At 43.1% G+C, this 22,250-nt stretch overlaps 1 protein-coding gene across 10 annotated transcripts in view; it reads left to right on the top strand.

Moving 5' to 3' along the window:
- SLC41A2 (solute carrier family 41 member 2) overlaps positions 1-20,357 on the top strand; it is a 127,421-nt gene extending 107,064 nt beyond the window's left edge. For 9 of the 10 annotated variants that reach the window (XM_047742201.1, XM_047742205.1, XM_047742196.1 and 6 more), the window contains one exon: positions 4,610-6,770. In XM_047742201.1, the coding sequence (XP_047598157.1) occupies positions 4,610-4,795 (186 nt within the window). In that variant the 3' untranslated portion in view covers positions 4,796-6,770. Of the gene's footprint in view, positions 1-4,609; positions 6,771-20,252 lie in introns of those variants that run through there. The other variant, XM_047742206.1, reaches the window with a different exon arrangement.
- The last annotated feature ends 1,893 nt before the right edge of the window (positions 20,358-22,250 follow it).

Raw genomic sequence — 22,250 nt, 5'->3', positions numbered from 1 at the left:
CCTAACAAGTCTGGACCTTTCATGGACTGGACAGGACACACCGACTTCCTCTCTGGGGTGTCCCCCTGAGTAGGTGTTCTAAGAGGTGGCTCTGGCAGCCCTGGTCAGTGACTTACCGCTGCCCTGGCTGCTCCCATTTTTTTAATTATAAAATTCTAATGTGCAGGAAGTTACAGGAGATAAAATAGCCTCGTATTTACTACCCGGCTTTATCAACCCTTAACAAATTATTTACGCAGCTGCTTCAAAATGATCAATAAAAATGCATCATGTATATGGCTGGTGCCTCCTGCGTATCACTTCCTGGTCTCATTGGAGTCCCTCCCGAGCCGTTATCTAAATTGGTATGTGTCACTGCCAAGCATGTTTCTCGAGCACTGCTACGGAATGAATCTGTAAATAACACATCGTATTGTCTTTCATATTCATAAGCCTTATTGGAATCGTACTTCATGTAGTCTCCTACTGCTTTCTGCTTTCCACCTTAGGCTTTTGAGACATACTCCTCTTGATTCATGGAGCTCTTTTTCATTTTGTTTTAGCTTCTCTGTAGCGTTCAGTTGCGTGACCTAAGAGTTAATTTATTCGTTCCTTTGTCAGTAGCCTTTTGAGGTTATCTCCAACTTCAGACTTCCAGGACATCGGTGCAAGGAATGTCCTTATGCATTTCTGAGAGCGTGCCTGCAGAGTTTCCCAGCAGAGTTTCTGCAAGTCCCCCAAGATGTGGGTCCTCTCAGTCCCTTGGGTAGCCACATGGGACCGGGATCAGTAGAGTTTCCAGGCCAGTCTCCTTCAGCCATGAACAGTTTTATCCTTTTACCCATGTTGCGGAAGAAAAAGGGGGGGAGGGCGGGAATCGTGTTTCACGGGATGCCTGGGTGGCTCAGTTGGTTAGGCGGCTGCCTTCGGCTCAGGTCATGATCCCAGCGTCCTGGGATCGAGTCCTGCATTGGGCTCCTTGCTCGGCCGGAAGTCTGCTTCTCTCTCTCTCTGCCTGTGCTCGTGCTCTCTCTCTCTCTCTCTCTCTCATTCTCTGACAAATAAATAAATAAATCTTTTTTTTTTTTTAAATAATGTTTCTATGTGGAATTGGCGAATTGAAGAAATGCCCATCTTCAGATCTAACAGAGACTGCCGAGCTGGTCTGCAGACTGGTTGTGCTAGTTTATGCTCCTGTTGCCATTGCGGAGCTCTTTTTACCAACTGATGTTTAATAATGTGGGCTTTAGTGTTAGACTATAAAATGGGTTGGAGCCTGCCTCCGCCCACGGGCTGTGTGCCCTCCGTGTGATCTCTGGCAGGCTTCCTATACTTCACGTATGCCTTCATGCCCTTTTATGTCAAAAAGAGGTAATCATAATCCATAGCATATTCTAGAGGTATTTTGAGGAGTAAATCAGTTCATGTGAACCTCTTTGAACAGTGCCATCTCCCCGTAAAAGGCCATTTTAGAAAACAAGGTTCATTATTACTGTTGCTTAAAAATTGATTTTTGCCACTCAGATGAGTATGAAATGGAGTTTAACGTGGTTTAATTTGCATTCCCGTATTATTAGGTAGAACATCTTTTCATATGTTTATTAACACTTTCAATTTCCTTTTCCATTCTATTGGGTTGTTCCTTTCTCTTACAAACCATAGTTCTCTGTATATTCTCTTTAACTATTCCAAATGCTAATTCTTTGTCGGTTATATACAATGCAGAGCCTTTTTTCCCAGCCCGCCCCCCAAGCTTGGGGCATGATTTCTAACTTTATATATGGTGTTTATTGAACCATGGAAATCTTTAATATAAACTAATATTTTATGCATTTTACTTATGAAATCATTCTCCACATCAAGGTCGTATAAAACTTCCCATGTATTGCTTTTTTGTACCTGAGTCTTACCTAGAATTTATTTTGGGATATGCGGTACAGATGCTATTTTATTTCTTTCTATATGAATAAGTATTTGTCTCCTGGGGTCAGCACACCTTTTCTCAAAGGGCCAGAGAGTAAATATCTTGGGTTTTGTGGACCATATGGTCTTTGTCACAACTACATAGTTCTGTCATTGCCGTGCCAAGCAGGTCACTTAACCTCTCAGACTTGATTGCTCCAGATGAATGAGAGTGTCTAGTTCATGAGAATGTTGCAAGGATTATAGACTAAATAGACAGGAAGTAAATAAATGGGTAGAGTGGCGTTCTGATAAAATTTTACTTACAAAAACGGGCAGCAGGTTGAATTTGGCCCACAGGCTGTAGATTGCCAAATCCTGTTCTAGACAAATCTAATCCATTCAGTGCAGATGTTAAACAAGGAATTCCTAAGTTGTTTACCTATCATATATGTATGATAGTATATACTACATAAATTTTCGTATATAAATATATGTGAACTTATCCTATATAAATATATATAATACACATATAATACAGATTTATTTCTATTTCCTGCCAATCCCATAGAAATAACCTACCCTGTTCTCTTCAAAACTGCTGTTTCCTTCTGTACACATTACTTACTCATAGCATGTTTCCTTATTGAACCTCCGTACATTCCAGGAATATAGAGTTTACTGCGGGACTTGGTCTGTTTATAGACAATCCAAATTGTTTTTTTGGAAACCGTTCTGTCTTCTGGTAACTTTTCTCCCATAGCCTAAAACTACCTTCTGAAGCTGCATATTATAAACTAGTATCTCCTGACGCCATGACCTTAAGTTTACATCCCCCACTCTCCCTACACAGGACAAACCGTTCTTGTTCTCCTGGGATCCTCTGTGTCCCACTGATTCTCATGGATTCGGTCAAATAGCAAGGGCATACTTGGGGAGCCAGTCACTTTGCTAGACACTGGAGACCCAGGGGGAGCGAGTTCCTATGGAAATAAGTTATCTGAAGCGGAACACACTGCCCAGCTGTGGCCTGGCCCACCCGGGGCCCAGTGGATGGCGCTCTGTCTTGGTCTGTACATTATGCTTTTAATGATGTAACCTGAGTTCCTGCTGCTTTCTTACCTTTCTCTTTCTGCCCCCCACCCCAGACTGAGGCTGTTATTAACTATCTCAAAGTCAGTGTGGCAGACATGAGGTCCTTTTGGGTTTTCTTCAGATGAGAAAATTTAGGCTCAGAGTGGAAAGAAGCTTGCCCAAAGTCATACAGCTGATAAATGGAAATCAAATCCATGTCTTATCTTTTCCAAGTCCTAATGTTCTATGCTTTCTCCAAATATAACACAGGTTGTCCTGATGGAACTTTCTGTGATCCCAAAACAGTCTTTGCCAGAGAAACACTAAAGAAGAAACAGCCTCATGCAAAAGAAAATGGGGCTTAAGACGCAGCCTCTCTCTCTGACAGGTGTCCAAAGACATCTAAAGTTTACTCATTTGGAATGGGTACATGTTTGTCTCTCTGTTTAGACAAGCCAGACTCCTCTCTGGCAAGGATGTCAGAGCTAACCACAGCACACAGAAGTTTAGAACTCAAGGCACCTCACCTCCATGGCCAACATGTCAGAACAGCAAAAGATAACAGCCCCTTGGTGTAGACTCTGGACCGGGGGTGGGCTCTCACTGTCTGGGAGGCCACAGACTGTCACAGCAATGACACTCTTCAGATCTACTAGTAGCAGACATCTGGTGAAAGCTTATTGTGTGCCAGTGACTGATGATTTGTTCTGTTATTCTCACAACATTCTCATGAAGTACGTGCCATTATTATCTCTAACGTTCACTTGGAGAAGGAGCATCTGAGAGGTTAAGTGACTTGCCTGCGGTTGTTGAGTGGGTGATGGAGGAGGGCTCACCGCCACGCCACTGTTCCTGCCAAGTTATCTAAAACCAGGGAACATTGACCTCTCTAACCCCAAACCCCTTTTTAATACTAAAGGAGTTTAGAAATTAGAGGATCCTCCTCTATAATTCGAAGAAAAAAAAATATCTGATCCCCAAATTCAAAGCATTCTGATGGTCTCATTTTCCTGATAGCCTAGAAAATACTTAACATCTGTCACCTTAGTATTTGAATCACCCTTTAAAATATTTGGACGCTGTGTCTGTATCTGAGCATCTGTGGAGACAGGTCATTCCTCATTGGACCCTTCTGGTGGTGGTTCTTAGCATTGACTGGCACTTCCCCCTGACAGGCCACCCATGGCCTTCTAATTAGTAAGTGAATGGTTGGTTCCCCATCGTCATTTCATTTGATACACCTGCAATAGGAGAATGTTATTCCTTAATTTAATTTTTATTTCCTTCCTTATATGTCTTCCTTCTTCACAGGTTTATCATATAGAGAGAAGTTGAAACAGGCAGTGGTTTGGCAACTGTGCAATACTGTTAAATATTAGGCCAACTGGGATTCGGGGGAAGCTTGAAGAAAATGACATGGTATATGGGAAAAATTGAAGAAAAGTTATTAATTGCGGAGATACATGTCATTTTTTTCTTGTGAGAAGGAAAGTTTCCTGCCAGTTAAATATTTCTTCTTTTCGAGCATGGTTCTTGACTTTGACATATGCTCTTCCTTTCAGAAAGCTGTGGTATAGACGTATGGCCCAGTGGGCCTTATATTTACTGGACCAGGAATGTCCAAGCCACAGGAATGATCTCTGGTGTTTTCTAGGTGTTTACCTTGCTATGGATTGCTGACTGGATGGTGCATCACTTCTGGAGGAAAGGGAAGGACCCGGATAGCTTCTCCATCCCCTACCTGACGGCATTGGGTGACCTGCTTGGGACAGCTCTTTTAGCCTTAAGTTTTCATTTTCTTTGGCTTATTGGAGATCGAGATGGGGACGTTGGAGACTAATAAATCCTACAAACTGTTCTCAAGTCCCAGCAAGGAAAACACAAGACAACCACGTATGACTCTTTTTCAAAAATCTTAAATCAGTAGTTGACTTCTACCAGGGTAATCTTTAGTTGGCCCTGATTCAATTAAATGGCCTTAACATTTTTTTAAGGAATTTGTGTTAAAACCAGAATGAACAGTATTTGTGCTGCTTTTCATAGAATAAATGGTAATTTGACATAGATGTAGACACACGCTCAAGCTCTGAAATTAATTAAATAGGAAAGAATATAAGATGTTTACAGTGAATAATTAAAAATCACTGATGTAGCAGAAATGTAATTTATTATTGTTTAACTTAATAATGCCAGGTTTGAGGAAACTGAGTTCTACTTCAGCCTGTCTTGTCTCAAAGATGTGTTGTCCTGCAAATCCTACTATAAAATGAAAAGGACCAAAACCAAGCCTTTAACAGTTTTAACTATGCCCATCTGTCTGCTAGCTGAGGATAAATGATCAGCTATTAGCTCCCAACCTGACTTAAATATGTTCTGCTGAGCATAAGATAAACTTACTTTTCCCTGTGCCAGTGTGAATTTCAGCTCTGTAAGGTCTTGGTAGGCTAGCCTTGAAACACAGAATGACCTCGAGAGATCTTTAAAGAAAGCAGTGGGTCATATTTAACCATTGTTTCAGTGAAAGAATTTTGATCTTTCTAAGAAGACTGAATAGTCTAAACCAGAAGATAAACTGGGCTGCATTTGTAGGGACAGGATGGTGTAAGAAATTGTGTGTGTGTGTGTGTGTGTGAGAGAGAGAGAGAGAGAAGAACAGAGAGAAGGCAGAGAGAAGTGTTGGACGGAGAACAAAGTCTTGGATTGTTGATAGCAAAGATTATAGTGCTATAGAAATACTAACTTTATATAATTATTCTTAAACACATTTTATTGATATGCTTTTATCATTTGGTCTGCAAATTTTGCTACTCTCCAGGATTTACTATTTATTACCTGTATTGTAATTTTTTCTTATGAAAAAAACTACCATTTAATATCACCATGATTTTATTATAAGATTTCAAGTGAGCAAGTGATCCATTTGCTCTTTTGAAGACGTTGGAACGTTTAGGCTTACTGTTTTAAGAGAGAAGTTGGTGGGTTACCTTAGTGGTTGGTCACCTCTGTACATATCACCTGTTTGCACAGGCTTATCTCTGCTCTGTCATATACAGTGCTATGTTTCCTATATATTTTTCTAAAACTCTGACCTATATTCCTAAACTTGGCCAACGCTTTAGTTATTCAGTAGGTCAGCATTTTTATATCACATATTGTTCATTTAAAAAAATTCAGTAGAGTCTCTCAAGACCATCAGATATCTAATAATTGAACTGGTAAGGGGAAACATGTACATTAACGTTGATCATTTTGGTTTAAGTTGTGAGTTAGGGTTAACATATAAATAGTATATTGTTTATAAACATAATGGGGGACGTATTCCTCTTACACTCTTTAAAATAAGGGGACTGTGGTATAGAGTTATATATTTTGCTTATTTTAAAACTTTAATTATTCCACTCTTCTGCCTTATAATGAATCTTCCAAGGCAGAGAACTGAACTAATTACAGACTTTCTCCTTTGGAGAGTTATAATGCCAAATAGTGAACATTCTTTTAAAAGAAAGAACGATTAAGTCAATGAATATGTAGCTGCAAAGAGTTTTTTTTATTTAAAAAAATCCATAAATAATTTCTTTGATTTTTATTGTAAAGCATTTGTAAATTACTTATTTACATTTGGGCTGTGTGATTCATAAGCGTTTCTATTTGCCGATAGATTTCTATCTTGATTTATAACAGAAAAAATTGCTCGGCAAACTACATTTTTAAAGCATTTACCATCATCTTTAGTGCATTACCTATTCTGAAACACACTCAAAGACACTCTATTATATAGTACTCACAACGGCACCTGTGAACCAGATCAGGGAGAGATTCTTTTTTTTTTTGTTTTGTTTTTAATTTTTTATTTTTTCAGCATAACAGTATTCATTATTTTTGCACCACACCCAGTGCTCCATGCAATCCGTGCCCTCTACAATACCCACCACCTGGTGCCCCCAACCTCCCACCCCCCACCCCTTCAAAATTCTCAGATCGTTTTTCAGAGTCCATAGTCTCTCATGGTTCACCTCCCCTTCCAATTTCCCTCAACTCCCTTCTCCTCTCCATCTCCCCTTGTCCTCCATGCTATTTGTTATGCTCCACAAATAAGTTCAGGGAGAGATTCTTATCTGTATTTTGTGCCAGAAGAAACTGAAACGCAGAGAAGTTATGCTTCTAACATTGCCTGAGTGTCAAAGTGCCGAAATCACGACGGAAATCTGGGTCTCTGGTCTCCTGAGCCAGTTACTCTTTCTATGACCCCCCCGCCTCAGGGTACCAAGAGTACCTAACTCATTAACTGACAGAAAATAGGCTGGAGCATCAGGATTTTCTAAAGTAGAATAGAATATTGCCGCATCTTTTAGGGTTCAGACAAGGAAACCTCCATCTAATCTGTCTTAATGGTAAGTGCAGCCCAACTCTAAATTATTCATGTTCTAAGACCAAGAAAAACACAGATAAATGAAGACTTCAAAATAAAAACTAATGCCTGATTTCATTGAACATTTAGTGGCCACCACCTTCCCTGATTTAACATTTTCCATAGATGCTAATAAGTAATTAGTGTGGCTGATTTGAGTTCTGTCTCCTATTTCTTTTGCTACCCAACCTTCACTATAGCAACAAAAAGTCTAAAAGGCATGTATGTCATAAGGAAGAATAAAGACATGGAAAAAATCAGTTACCAATTAGCTCAATTAATTTATAAAAGGGATCTAGAGTCCTTTTAAAAAAAGCTTTTTACTAGTTTTCTGAAAGCCTTTACATAAGTATGCAACTAATAAGAGACTTATTTACCCATAAAATAATTTATTATCAGTCTTATATAATGTAAATTGACAGTATTTATTTTTATACAACATAAAAACTCCTCTCCAAACGTCTTCCTTTCACTAATTTATCAGACGATTTATTTATATAGAGATCATCTTTTTAAAAACATATTTTTATTCTTGCTCACTAACCTTTTTTTTTCCTTTAAAAAATAAAGTTTAGAAGCTGATACAATGGGAACTTATGGTCATGTCTCTTCTGGGAGACATCAAAAGTTCCCCCATCATATACTATCAGTGATGTAGCCAAATGAACTACATTCTAAGAAGTCTTTCAGTAATCGGGCTTCCTTGCCTTACAATGTATCTGTGGTATCATATACCCATTTATAATGGGCATCTGCTGTCTCTGAATTGTTGTAAACTCAAATAAGAATAAAATGTAAGTGGGGGCACCTGGGTGGCTCAGTGGTTAAAGCCTCTGCCTTCAGCTCAGGTCATGATCTCAGGGTCCTGGGATCGAGCCCCACATCGGGCTCTCTGCTCACAGCAGGGAGCCTGCCTCCTCCTCCTCTCTCTCTCTCTGCCTGCCTCTCTGCCTACTCATGATCTGTCTGTCAAAAAAAAAAAAAAAAAAAAAAAACTTAAAAAAAAAAAAAAGAATAAAATGTAAGAAATACAGCCTTGTTGTACTTCTTGATAAACTAGGAGGACATTAAGCCTGTGTGGAACTCACCTAGAAGAGACTGGAGTGATCTGTGGATATTTGTTTTAACAAGTATAATAAACCAGGCTCTGACCACCTCTCCACCTCCAAACCATTGCTTTACCACTTTTCCACGATTGAACACTCCTCTCATTTTCAGCTTCGATTCCTAGGTCCACCAGTCCACGCATCCTCAGCTGCCTCCTTCAGACTCACCGGACAGCTCTGGTTAAACACAGCCCCTGACTTGCCAGCACTCACGCAGCTGAATACAGCTCACAAAAGACACAGGACTGCTCAGACAGATCTTTGAATTTATAACCTCAGGCATCAGGTTAACCCGCACTGCCCAGCAGCCTGCGCTGTTTCTCCGATCACTTCATTCTCTGGAGCTCAGGCCTTTATCTCCTATACTTTACTGAAAGTAGACCTGCCAAGGTCACCAAGAGTCCCCGGGTTGCCAAATCCAACAATCAGTTCTCAGAATTCTCACCTTATTTGGCCTCTGTAAGTCTTTGAAGGTCTCCTTTCTCCTTGAAATGCTTTCTTCATTTAGCTTCCCAAAAAACGCCCCCCAAAAAACAAAAAACAAAAAACCTTCTGCCTTCCACTTTCTTTTCTACATCACTGAAAGCCCTGTGTCTGTCCTGCTGATGGTTTCTCCTCAATCTCTACATTCTGGAACGGCCTAGAGCTCGGTATTGATGACCTCTTCTGTATCTACTCTTTCTAGGTGACCATGCCACCTCATTGTTTCAAATGCCATCTGTGGCCCTTAGCCCCAAGTGTATTCCCCCAGCCTAGGCCCCTCACCCGAGTTCCAGACCTGTTTGTCCACATGTCTGCTGGACAACTCCATGCGAACCACGATGAGGTATCTCAAACATTTGAACAACACTATCAGCCACTTAACCTAACTGACACATATAGACCGCCATATCAAAGGACGACAGAATACACATAAGGGGCTAATCTCCTTCATATATAAAGAGCTTCTATAAACCAGGAAGAGAGACCAACAATCCAATAGTAAAAAAGCCAAGGACATAATTCATTAAAAAACCAAATAGATGCTCAATATCCAAACTAAAAGAAATGCTAATTAAAATCATACTGAGGGGTGCCTGGTTGGCTCAGTTGGTTGAGTGACCAATTCCGTTTCTGCTCAGGTCATGATCTCAGGGTCCTGGGATGGAGCCCCGTGTCAGGCTCCACGCCCAACAGGGAGTCTGCTTGAAGATTCTCTCCCTCTGCCCTGCCTCCTGCTCTCTTTCTCTCTCAAATAATGAATCTTAAAAAAAAAAAAAAATCACAGTGAGATATCCTTTCTCACCTATCAAATTAACAAAAATTCAAAATCTAATCAAACATTCTCTTGGCCAGGCTGTAGGGAAACAGACAATATTGCTGATAGTAAATGATAAATTTACCATAATAAACTGATAACAGCTCCGTAGAAAGGAATCTGGCCCATATCTACCAAAATTATAGACACATTTATCATTTGATCCTGTAGTCCCACTATCACCATCATTAGACCCAGGCAAGTAAAACCCGTGCCCTCTACCACATGAAGTGGTTGGGAAACCAGCCAGCAGGCCACATCCATGTCACTGCCTGTTTTATAAATAAAGTTTTATTAGAACGCAGCCATGCCCATTTGTTTACATACTGTGTCTGGCTACTTTCCCTCTATGGCAGCAGAATAGAGGAGCTATGAAAGACCTATAGCCTGCAAAGCCTGAAGTATTTACTCTCTAACCCTTTATACACAAAAAAAGTTGACCCACCCTGCTTTAGAGTCAATTCCTCAAATTTTACTTTTGAGTCTCCCTCAGGTACCTGGGACTAGCCAGGATCAGCTGTGTCATCCAGGCAGGGCAGCCCAACCTGAAACTAGTCCTATATGGGCTCTAGTTGCCAGAAGCACCTCACAGATTTGTAAATCACTGCCCAATCCTGGGACCATCCAGGGATGAACATGGGCCCCCGTTCCCATTTCTTCTCTTCAGGGTGAGCCCCTTGTATGGGGTCAACTAGATGCCCCAGCAAGTCAAGATAGTTTGCCTATGGGGTAGTCCTAAGGCTCTAGGCCTGGGCCCAGTTCCAAGAAGGAAGCAGGGTGGGCCGGTCACTTTCACATGCTAGAATGACAGTGGGCTGCAGGAATGCTGCTGACATTGATTTGGGGCGACTGACACATCAGACAGAGGACAAGTTCAGAGCTCTGGGCCACTGAGGATCGGCTAACAGCTAACCCTTGGACTTGAGCCTCAGATCTCGTTTGTCAGCATTCTGACTATAGCATCACCTCTGGCCTAGAGCATTGAAGGGTGGCAGGGTGGTGGCAGGTGTCCTTTACCCGGTGCGCCCTCACCGCTTGCACCCAGGAGAGTCTCCCTAACTGCTTGCAGCCTCTGTGCCACTTGTTGTGCTGTCCTCTGGGGGTGGCTGCTCATTTCTCCGCTGATGGCTTTCAAGACCACCGCCCCACAACTGACCCTTCCAATTGATGTCCTGTCTTGCCTCCAGTTGATGTGCTGATGCCATGCTTCCCCAGGTCAGTCTTAAATTGTACTGGACAAGGAACAGTCATTCATCATGTGGACGGTACCATTCTTCTCATCCTGTTTCTGGACCCTCCCCTAGCCTCCTCTCTGGTGATGGTGTGTGGAAGGCAGGCATTGTTAAAGAAATTATTCAATGACACTTGCTAACAATGGTAAGGCAAACCTTATTCAAGGACCACTGCAACGGGATGTTACAGTGGGGGAGAGAGATGGGACTCAACTCTGAAAACAACATGGGCGAGTGGGGAGCCATAGCCACTCAGGGGTAGGGTAGGGGTCAGTGGGTGGAAAATCACTGAGAGGAAACATCAGGGGTGAGGGGCATTCTACCTCAGTGGACCTAACAGGATTCTTGCTAAACACAGCAGATTGATGTGATCGGACCTCATCACCTGGGGTGTGGTGGCAGATGAGGGGCCCAATCAGATATCAAAGTTGGATCAGATATTAAAGGTGGGGGGTTCTGGTTAAAACCGGGTTTGATAAGGAAGTGCGCAGATGGACATAGAAGTTTAGGGAACCTGACCAGAGTTTGAATCTTTGGATGTGGTCAACACGGAAAAAAATCACATCTCAAACACCATAACTACAGCCTAAACACTCAAGGGAAGATATGGTTGAAAGATGTGTTGTTCTACATTTATGCTCTAAAATTCCAATAAATTTAACATGAGAAGACATTACCTCCCACAGTTTTCTGCCCACCTGCAGTGAGCCAAACGTCCATGGCCACCATCAGCAAAGCTCAGGAACAACCTTTGAGAAAGTCATTGGAAGCCAGTATCCCTTGGGGGCAAGATGGTGTGGCAACCCGGGAAGAACTGTCAACAGCGTTAAATAAATGGGATTAGAGGCCAGAGGCCAGAACATCTGTACCGGCATGCCTCTCAGAGGCCCTGCTGGTTGGGTTCAGGACTACAGCAATAAAGCAAGTCAAATGAGTTTTTTTGTTTCCTAGTGTCTATAGAAGTTATGTTTATACTATATTAAGTCTGCAACAGCATTATGTCTTTAAAAAAACAATGCCGGAAGTGCTTGGGTGGCTCAGTCGGTTAAGCATCCAACTCTTGGTTTTGGCTCAGGTCATGATCTCATGGGTGGTGAGATCCAATCCCTTGTCGAGCTCCACGTTGGGAATGGGGTCTGCTTGTCCCTCTCCCTCTGATCCTCCCACCCTCAAATAGATAAATCTTAAAAATATATATATATCTTAATTTAAAAATACCTTATTGCCAAAAAATGATAATATCTGAGCCCTGAGCAACTCTTAATCTTGCCTCTACATTGATGGTTGCTGAACTGATCAGGCCGGCAATTGTAGAAGGACAGGGTATCTGTAGCAGTCTCTTAAAAATAAGACAACAATGACGTCTGTCACATCAACTGACTCTTCCATTCACCAATGATTTCTCTGTAGCACACGATGCTGTTCCATAGCATTTTACCTACAGTCGGACTTCTTTCAAAATTAGAGACAAACCTCTCAAACCTGCCACTGCTCAGTCAACCACGTTCAGGTAATATTCTCCATCCTTTGTTGTCATCTCAACAGTCTACAGCATCTTCACCAGTAGACTCCAACTCAAGCAGCCATTTCTTTGTTCATCCCTAAGAGGCAACTCTTCATCTGTTAAAAGTTTATCATGAGATTACAGCAACTGAAGTATAATCATAATTTAAAAGTTTGAAATAGGGGCGCCTGGGTGGCTCAGTGGGTTAAGCCGCTGCCTTTGGCTCAGGTCATGATCTCAGAGTCCTAGGATCGAGCCCCGCATCGGGCTCTCTGCTCGGCAGGGAACCTGCTTCCTCCTCTCTCTGCCTCTCTGCCTACTTGTGATCTCTCTGTCAAATAAATAAATAAAAATCTTTAAAAGTTTGAAATATGGCAAGAATTACCAAAATGTAGACACAGAGGCAGGAAGTGAGTGAATGCTGTGGGAAAAATGGTGCGGAGAGCCTCTCTCGGCGCTGGGAGCCACAGACCTTCAATTTGTAAAAAAAAAAAAACAAACACAATATCTGTGAAACTCAAAAAACAAACCAAACCAAAACAAAACAAAACAAAAAAACAACGAAGCGCACTAAAGGTAAGCCTGTAAATGGATTCAATCTACATTTTGGTTAAGTTAACCTGTATTCCATAAATGACTCTGAGCCCAGGGTTGGGCAGAAAGGAAAGTCCCATCTGGGTTGAACCTGCCTCATTGTGATGGTAAAGCTAAAGGCTTTAAAGGTGATTTCCACAAGTCTTTTCCTCCCAAAGGTAGTAGTCAGGTAGCTTTGGTCTGGACTTAGGTCTCCTTCATCTTGGTTCTACTTTTCTGGTGAATCAACAGCTGATGCTCACATTAACTGAGAGCATTACCGTCATCAAACACGCTGTGTGAGAGTGTGTGTGTGTGCACACGTGTGAGGGCACCTGGGTGTGTGTGCATGTGTGTGCAGTTCAGACCCGATCGTGAAATCTGGACCCGACACTATGATGTGGCTTCAGTGGAGGACATCATCCCTGGGAGCCCTGGCAACGTCGCTTACACCCACCACTGCCTAGGATTTGTCAAATAGTTTCTCTTGAAAGGACGTCATTTGAATTGGGGACTTTGTTGTTGTCGTGATGAATATTCATGAGACATTCATTGCAGAGTGCTTTTAAAAAATTATTACTTGTGTTTTGATTCTCTGGTGCCTGAATGGTTTCTGCTAATAGCATGTCAGAAGTTGAATATTAACAAAACGTGAGCTGCCTGTCCATGGAGTGAATAGCTCGTGATAGAGGCTAATTGGGTTTGGCATAATCTTGTGATTTCATATAGCTTAATATTAAAGAGATAGGATTCCTAGGCCCCCATGAAAGCTGATCTAGACCACGAGGGAAGTTAATGAGTTTTTATTAAGTGCCAGATGTGAAGCGGCTTCTGCTCTCAGCACTGAGGAGAATCCGAAGGATGAAATGAGGCTCTTGTGGCTCATGGCAGGTGATCCGTGAGAGGGCCAGGGATTTACATATGAGAAAACCTGTAGCAGTTTTGGATAAGAGTAAAAACTGCCAACTAACTGTCCACCAGTAGAGGAATAGTTAAAGAACTGTGGTACACAATTTGCAAAATATATGTAAAATATATAACCATCACATACAATCATATTTTCCAAAACCAGTTAATGACAAGGGGGAAATTCTCACAGTGTTAAGTGAAAAAAATCAGGACAGATGCAGGTTGATCTTATTTATTGTGGACTGCCTTCCACCACCTCTCACCCAGGGACTGGGGAGAAATAAACAAAAAAAAGGCATTTGGATTTATTAATTTTCCTGCTAACTTAATGCAAGGAAATGAATACAATCCGGGCAGGGAGAAGTCAATACTTCGGGAAGGAAACGAATCCTCACAAAGGTCAGTTCTATAATTCCAGATCTTATTTTAGGAAAACAAATCAGAACTTCACTGTGTCCATACCCCGCAGGGTCTCCATCTCCGCCCCCAAAAGCTGGCCTCAGCCATCACTGCGCCACCCCCCCGTGCTCACTGCTGCCCCTGATGGAGTCACCAGAAACTGCAAGGAGAACAGCACAAAGAAGGGAGCAGGCAAGCTGTGAAATTTGCAAGAGGGGCAGGACACAAAGAGCGGGTATTTCTCCAGGGATGAGGGGCAGTGTGCTCAAGGGAAAAGGAGGAGGCTGGGGAAACCAAGGGGACTAGGGAGAAGTGGGAAGAATTCAGGTGAGTGAAATCCACATAGCACAGCCCAGAAGACCGGCCAGGATTTCTCAGTGCTCTACATGACAGTCACCCCTGTGCCTCTACCTTGACCCTACTGAGGGAGTCAGCTGTGGGGGCCTGGGCAGCTCACGGCTCTGGTGCAGAAGTCAAGGGTGATAAAGCACAAGTAGAGGAGGCCAGGCATCCTGCCAACCAGCTTCCCCCTCTCTGCCCAATTAAGTATGACTTTGTAGCAATGGTTGAATCATTCATTAAAGGACTCCCAGTCTTCTTTGGCGGAGGGCAAACCTGCTTCAGGGAAAGGGACACTGGAGAGGTTAGCCTCCTGCCCTACCACGGCAGCCCCCTCACTGTGGACTGCTGAACATCAGGAAGCATCTGGGGAAGGCCCCAACTTTATGGGACATGGGAAGGGACATGCTTTGGGGACAAAAATGCAAAGGGGCTCCCACAGGACTCAGTGCCTATAAGCTGGAGAACTAGGGGGTGGGGAAGAAAGGTAAGAAATATATGTGTGGTGTGTAACTGTACATTTTTAAGGAATTGGAAGGAAACACCAACATAATATCAGTTATCTTATGGTGAGATTTTAGATGATTTTCTTTTCTATTCATGCTTCTCTATATTTCTAAAATTTTCTGCAGCAAACATATATTATTGTTGTGGTTGTTTAAAGCTATATGTCTTTTTTTTAAGATTTTATTTATTTGACAGAGAGAGATCACAAGTAGGCAGAGAGGCAGGCAGAGAGAGAGGAAGAAGCAGGCTCCCCGCTGAGCAGAGAGCCAGACACGGGGCTCGATCCCAGGACCCTGAGATCATGATTGAGCCAAAGGCAGAGGCTTCACCCACTGAGCCACCCAGCACCTGAAAATGGGGTTTTCAAGTGAAATTTGCTGGTGCAGTATTCACTTGGCTCTAGTGTTATGGCAGAGGGTGCCTTTATGTTGAGAATACCACCACCCAGGCCACCACCTGTCACTGTCATTAGTGCTAACGTCTGTCTGTCATTGTCATTGACTTGTCATCATCACCGGATAGTGACTTAAGGATTTTCTGCATCCTTTTAAGATGAGCAAGTGATACGGCCAGGAACACACAGGACAAGAGCTCTTCACTTTCTAAACTTCCAAAACCTCTATCAGACATATATTGGGCAAAATCTATTCTAACATGTTTTATGAGTGTTACATACCGTGGTAGCTCCTTAAGCCTGGGTGGGCAACAAAATACATTAAATACAACTTCAGTTGCTCTGTTGTATCCCACCCCTGATCGGATCATTGGAGTACGCTGTCTTTGATCCAACCCTACCTATCACCTCCATTGGAATGCACCAGCTGAGGTAGCATGCTGCCTTAAGTCTATTAACAATAGGAGCCCACAAAAGTGAAGGGTTAAAAATATGGACATTTGGGGCCCATGTAGTCTGGTGGATGGAGATGACTTGATTAGCTGGAGGAGATCTTGACTTCTGAAGCTACTAGCTCAAATAACAAATGTCCTCCTTTGGTCACCTCTGAGATGGAGAAACTCGGGTAGAGTTGATTTTTGAGTTTTAATTCAAAGATATTATGAAGCATTTCCCATGAGGAAGAAATTTAGACTTCTTCGTCGTTTATCCAGAAGGCTGAATAATTTCAGGGTGGAGGAAAATGTGGTCAGTGGCCTCAGAGGAATCAGCACATTAACCATCCTGCAGAAATGTAAAACTCTTCTGTGTGGGTTAATGGGTACAATTAACACCAAAATTAGATACCATATGTAAGTAATTGAGGTTATTTAACACAGCTATTGACTATATACATCTCTGGACTGTGGAGCAGGTAGACTTGGAATTCATTAGAAGTGTAATTAGCAAGACTTTATTGGATTTCATTATTGGCTCCTGAGCAGATTTGTATGGGGAACCGCTCAGTAGGTAGTTGCTCGAGAAAGCCCGAGTGGCCATCCTTTCCACGTTTGGGCAAAGCTGTATTTCCAGATGCAGATTCGGATCATCAAACTAAACTTAATCTCATCATATCCTCCCTCTCTCCAATCCCCTCTGCCTCTCTCCAGTCTTTCCCCTACCCGCAAATGAACTTTTCTGCCCAACCATCAACCTCCTTCTTCATTCTCCCGGTCACTTGAGTCACTTCGGCACGAGTGTTTGTCGGTGTCAGGGCGGGCCTCTTCCTTCTCCATTTTACCAGCTGAGCTCACTTCCGACCTTCCATGGCAGACTCCCATCTACCCCTGGATAAAAAATATCATTTATTGAGATAAAGGGAGGCAGAAGGAGGTAAGTCCCTGGTGGAAGGAAAGGGGATGAGTGTTTGACTCTGGGAAGAAGAAAGTCATGGTAAAAAGCTTTCCCGAAATCGAATCAGACTGAACCTTTGAACAAAGGTTTCCGATGTGGGACACCTGGGTGGCTCAGTTGGTTAAGGGTCCACCTTCCACTCAGGTCATGATCTCAGGTTCCTGGAATCGAGTCCTGCCTCAGACTCCCTGCTCAGCGGGGAGCCTGCTTCTCCCCCCGCCTGTGGCTGCCCCTGCATCACCTGGGAAGCTCTTATAGACCACTGCCACCTGGTCCCACACCCAGAGATTCTGGTTGAATTGCACTGGGGGCGGGGCAGGGTGGGGATCCGAACGTTCTCACAGCGTCCAGGGGATTCTAAAAGGCCAGCCAGGGTAAGAATGCCTCAAGAACAGGGCTTCTTTTTTTTTTTTTTTTCAAGGAAGGCTAATTTTTTAAAAAATATTTTATTTATTTATTTGACACAGAGAGAGAGAGAGATCACAAGTAGGCGGAGAGGCAGGCAGAGAGAGAGGGGGAAGCAGGCTCCCCGCTGAGCAGAGAGCCCCATGCGGGGCTCGATCCCAGGACCCTGAGATCATGACCCGAGCTGAAGGCAGAGGCTCAACCCGCTGAGCCACCCAGGCGCCCCAAGAACAGGGCTTCTCATACTTTCCTGTGTCGGTCGTTCAGTCACGGCGGTGGGAGGCAGGGGGATTTTGTTGCAGTGAAGATTCTGGTTCAGTAGGTTTGTAGTGAGGCCTGACATCTTGTATTCCTAAAAAGTTCCTAGGGGCTGCTGATGCCGCTGGTTTCTGGATGACACCGTGGGAAAACAGTTTGCACCCCCGAAGAAACTGAGATAAAGCCCAGGTGCTACTAGACTGAGTCTGTGCAGGAGAGGAGGAGGATGACGATGATAATGATCGTTTGGTGCGGGGTAAATGCAATTAAGGTTTCCCCAGACCTCACCAGCCGCTGAGTTCAATTAAGGGCTCAGGCTGACAATGTGTTTACGGCACCTGCTTAAACAACCGGCTTCTGCTTCTCCCTCCATTTACGTATCAGCACCTCCAGCTCTCTCCCCAAGTCTCACCTAGTGATTCCTACGTGTCCCTGGTGGGGGTGGGGGGTCCCTCACTCCCCTTCAGCCACAGCTTGTCGGGATTGCCTGGTTCATGCTCCAAGTTCAGGCCACCTCTCGGGGAGGGCTGTTACTGTTGCTGGTGCCAGGCCCTGCTCGGGCCGCCCCAGGGCCCCTCGGAAAGCACGGCAGAACCTCCGTCCAGGGTGACGCCAGCTTCTGGTAGCTTCTACGCAGCAGCGGGAGAATGAGGCACAGGTGCCAAACGCTGAGCTCGCTTCCTGCCGCACTAGCCCGAGTCTCTTCTGAAATGGCATCAGAGTCTCCCTGCAGCTCCTCTCCAGGCCAAGTCCATGGGCTGGCAAAGACACAGACATCATCTCTGGCTTGGCAAAGAGGAAGAATGTAAATTGGCTCCAGGCGGAAAACTCTGCCTCCGGGAACGGAGAAGAAATGTGGAAGTGGGAGCAAGATGGCCCGTGCTGCTGAAGGCGGGGGCCTGGGGGTGCCGAACGGCCCCAGTTTCTTGAGTGGAAGCATCACCCCCTTTGGATTGTTTCAGGATGCATGTGGCAAGTCAGACAATTAAGCAGTGAGACATTTAGACTATGTTGGATGAAACCATTAAAATGCAAACTACACGGAGATCGTCTTGCTGCCCATCCCCGGTGCGGCTGCTCCTAGGTAAGCCACTGGGACTCCCTGTGTCAGCCTTACGTGCTCTCTTACGGCTCTAAACCATGCTTCTACCTCGGCTTCATGATTTCTTGGTTTTAAGCAATTATTTACTAATAACCAACGTGGAAGATGTACAGTTGGATTCACTTCCGCCTCCTTCTCCGACCCCCTCCTCCTGATTTTGCTGGTTGGGTTTTTTATGGACTGGTTCTTATTTTGGTTACTTTTAAAACTTAAGTGCTATGCTTAAACTTTGTTTCTTGATCCATACTCTTTAAATACCGGTTTTTCACTTACTGATGTGTCAGCGTCCCTGCAGTTTCCTCCACGTCTCCCTCTTTCTTCCAGTCCTGGTAACTGGGTTATTTCATCAAGTTTTTCGAAACAGCATCAAAGGTTCAGAAATAGCCAAAGTAAAACTGGCGAATCACTGATGTAGTAATTAGTAAAAATGTATTGGGCACACAGCGAAAAAGACAGTTTGCAAACCAGGAGCTCGTACACCAGAACGCAGAATGAGACTCGGGGGTAATACGGTTATAAAGCAGCTTAGCTAATGAGAAAGCGGCAACTGTTCATTCTTCACAGTGGTTGTTTGCAATATTAGAATTCTCCCAACATGATGGGGGAATTGGCCAGTGGTTAGCTTATATCAACCTAGAACAGTTTAACTTTCGCTTATGATTTCCAGAGGCCTAAGCAAGACATAACCCAGGTCAAGTTAGCCTAGCAAAATAAGCCGAATTAAGCTTTGCTTGTATAACTAAACCGGTTTTGTCTGCTCGGGCAATTTTCAAGGCTGGTCTCTGTTTGTTTTTTATTTTAACAAGGGAAAACAGAGTTTAGAAAGTTATGCTTAAATAAACAGAATTTAGCAAAGGACCAGGGCACGCTGACTGGATGCACAGAATAGGAAACCTGTCCTCTGGCAGGCACGCCTCTCTGAGGGGAGATGCCAAGAGTCAAAGGCAAATCGATTCTCTTCCCTTAAATGCCATCAAATACTGAACCGTTTATGTCACTGAAACGTTGCGTGTCACTGAAAAGGAACCCTGGATATGTGTAGTTTGTTTTACTTTGGGAATGAATACTCTCGTACAGTTTTCCCTCCCTGGTGTTGCAAAATTATCTTCTTCCTTGATGATACAGGGGGGAAAATTACTCTATTATTCATCTCTTCCAGCCATTTAATGCGTTATGAGTACGTGCATATACACTGATTTCTTTCTAGGACAATTTGCATAGAAGTCATCCTGGGATGAACTTTTCCTTACCTTCTTTAGTTAGTTTCCCTGTGTTTGGGGGCTTATGCGTTGTCTTTCTTCAATTTATTTTTCCTTTTGCTGCCGTGGATCCCTAAATTTCTTTTTCAAAGAAATGTCTGGAGGTGTTTGCATGTCTGAAAATGGGTTTTGGCAGGTCTGAAAATGTATTTTGTTCCCCTAATATCTGATTAATGTTTGATTAATTCTACATTGAAAATCCTTTTCCTCCAGAACTTTGAAGACCTTTCTCTACTGCCATCTAGAATTTAAGCACCACTGAAAAGAAAGCAGCGGTTCACCGTACTGAGCCAGACTGCTGGCTTGAAGTCCTGGTCGGCCACCTGCTCACTGTGCGGCCATGGGGTAAGTTTCTCAGTATTTTCATCCAAAATATGATGATGATATATAAGATAGCTATTATATATAAAGTGAGGCAGCTGCTCACACATAGTGAGCCCTATGGTAGTATTAGCTCCTTTAAAAAAAAAAATCAATTTCATCATCGTTCTTGTCTGGCATGTATCCTGGGTATTCTGAAATATCATGATACCACAGCTGTGTGAGTCTTTGTGCTCCGTGAATTTGGTAGTTAGAAGACCCTTTGAAGTATCTTCCTTTAGTTCTGAGGATTAGAAAAACTTTTAAGAAATAATTTTATGCCTTCCACTTTCTCTCTTCTCTCTTTCTCAGATGTCTTGGTTAAATGTAGACCCTTTTGGATTAAGATTTCTCAGATTTTCCATTTTTCTGTCTTTTCTATATTCAGGGAGATCTTCTAGTCTATTTCTTCCACCTGATTTATTACGTTCTAAATTTCTGCATTCATGTCTTTAATTATCACAAATGGTTTCTTGTTCTGTGCTTCTTTTGGTTCACTTTGGAGTTTTTAGTGGATGTAATAACTATCCATATCTCTTTGTGGCACTTTAGTTAGATTTGTTTTATGATCTAAAATTTCCATTCCTTTCAGAATGCGATGGACCGTAGTCATTCATAGATGCGTCACTTCTTTTGAATAATTTTATGTTTTAATCCTTTTCCATAATATTAATTTCACCCTCCCACAATTGACATTTTATTTATTTATTTTAAAGGTTTTGTTTATTTGATAGACAGAGATTACAAGTAGGCAGAGAGGCAGGCAGAAAGGAGGAAGCAGGCTCCCCGCTGAATGGAGAGCCAGACATGGGCCTTGATCCCAGGACCCTGAGACCATGACCTGAGCCAAAGGCAGAGCCACCCAGGCGCCCCCCATAATTGACATTTTTAAAAAATCACATTTTGCTGCTCCCTGTAATTAGGACATAGACTTTACTTCTGCCAATCAGAATATGATCCTTTGAGAAATTTGATTCTAAAGTGAGTTACAGGAGGGAATGGCCAGGACACCTTGTATCTATTTTGCACTGTGGGGCAACAGAGGCAACATTTCTCTGGAATCTGTAGTAGTACGGTTCTGGGAGATGTTCCTAGAGACTAAGCCCAGAGTTGGGTCCTCCAGTCCTTTCAAAGTTTGTGTAAGATGCCTAACACCCAAAATAAGTACTTTCCTGATAATAACTTTCTAGCTGGATTTACTCCCTGTATTCCAGATTTTTTGCCCCCCCAAACTACTCATATGGCCTTGCCACATGGATATTCAATGAACTCTTCCTCTTGGTTTTCATGTCCTTGTGTTATCCTCTTTCACTGAGTGTGGGCAGGCTGGGAATATTGGCTCACTTCTAATCATTACAATATGGCAGGTGTAATGGGATGTCATCTCTCAGATCACATAACAAAGAGAGCATAGCTTCCATTTTGGGTGCTCACTCTCTCTGGCTCATTCGTGGATCATTCAGCCTGGGAAAAACCAACTTCCATGTCCTAAAACATCCCTGTGGAGAGGCCTATGTGGCAAGATTCCAAGGCCTACCAAAATCCATGTGAGTGAGCTAGGAAACTAGGTCCCCTCACACTCATTTGAGCTTTTGAGTGAGACCACAGCCCCAGCCAGTAGCTTGACAGCAGTGTCATGGGAAATCTCAGCTACAGGCACCCAGCTAAACAGCTCCTGATATCTGACTCACAGAAACCGTGAGAATAAATGTTTGGTGTTTGACAGCATTTTGCACTGAACTAGAACAAATAATCCTAAAATCTGTATGAAACCACAAAGGACCCTGAGTAGCCAAGGCAATCTTGAAAAAGAACAAAACTGGAGGCATCACAATCTGTTTCAAAATATAC

This window comes from Lutra lutra, chromosome 8 (genome assembly GCF_902655055.1).
Source record: "Lutra lutra chromosome 8, mLutLut1.2, whole genome shotgun sequence".
NCBI lineage: Eukaryota > Metazoa > Chordata > Mammalia > Carnivora > Mustelidae > Lutra > Lutra lutra.
This window is presented reverse-complemented; position numbering and strand designations above follow the sequence as displayed.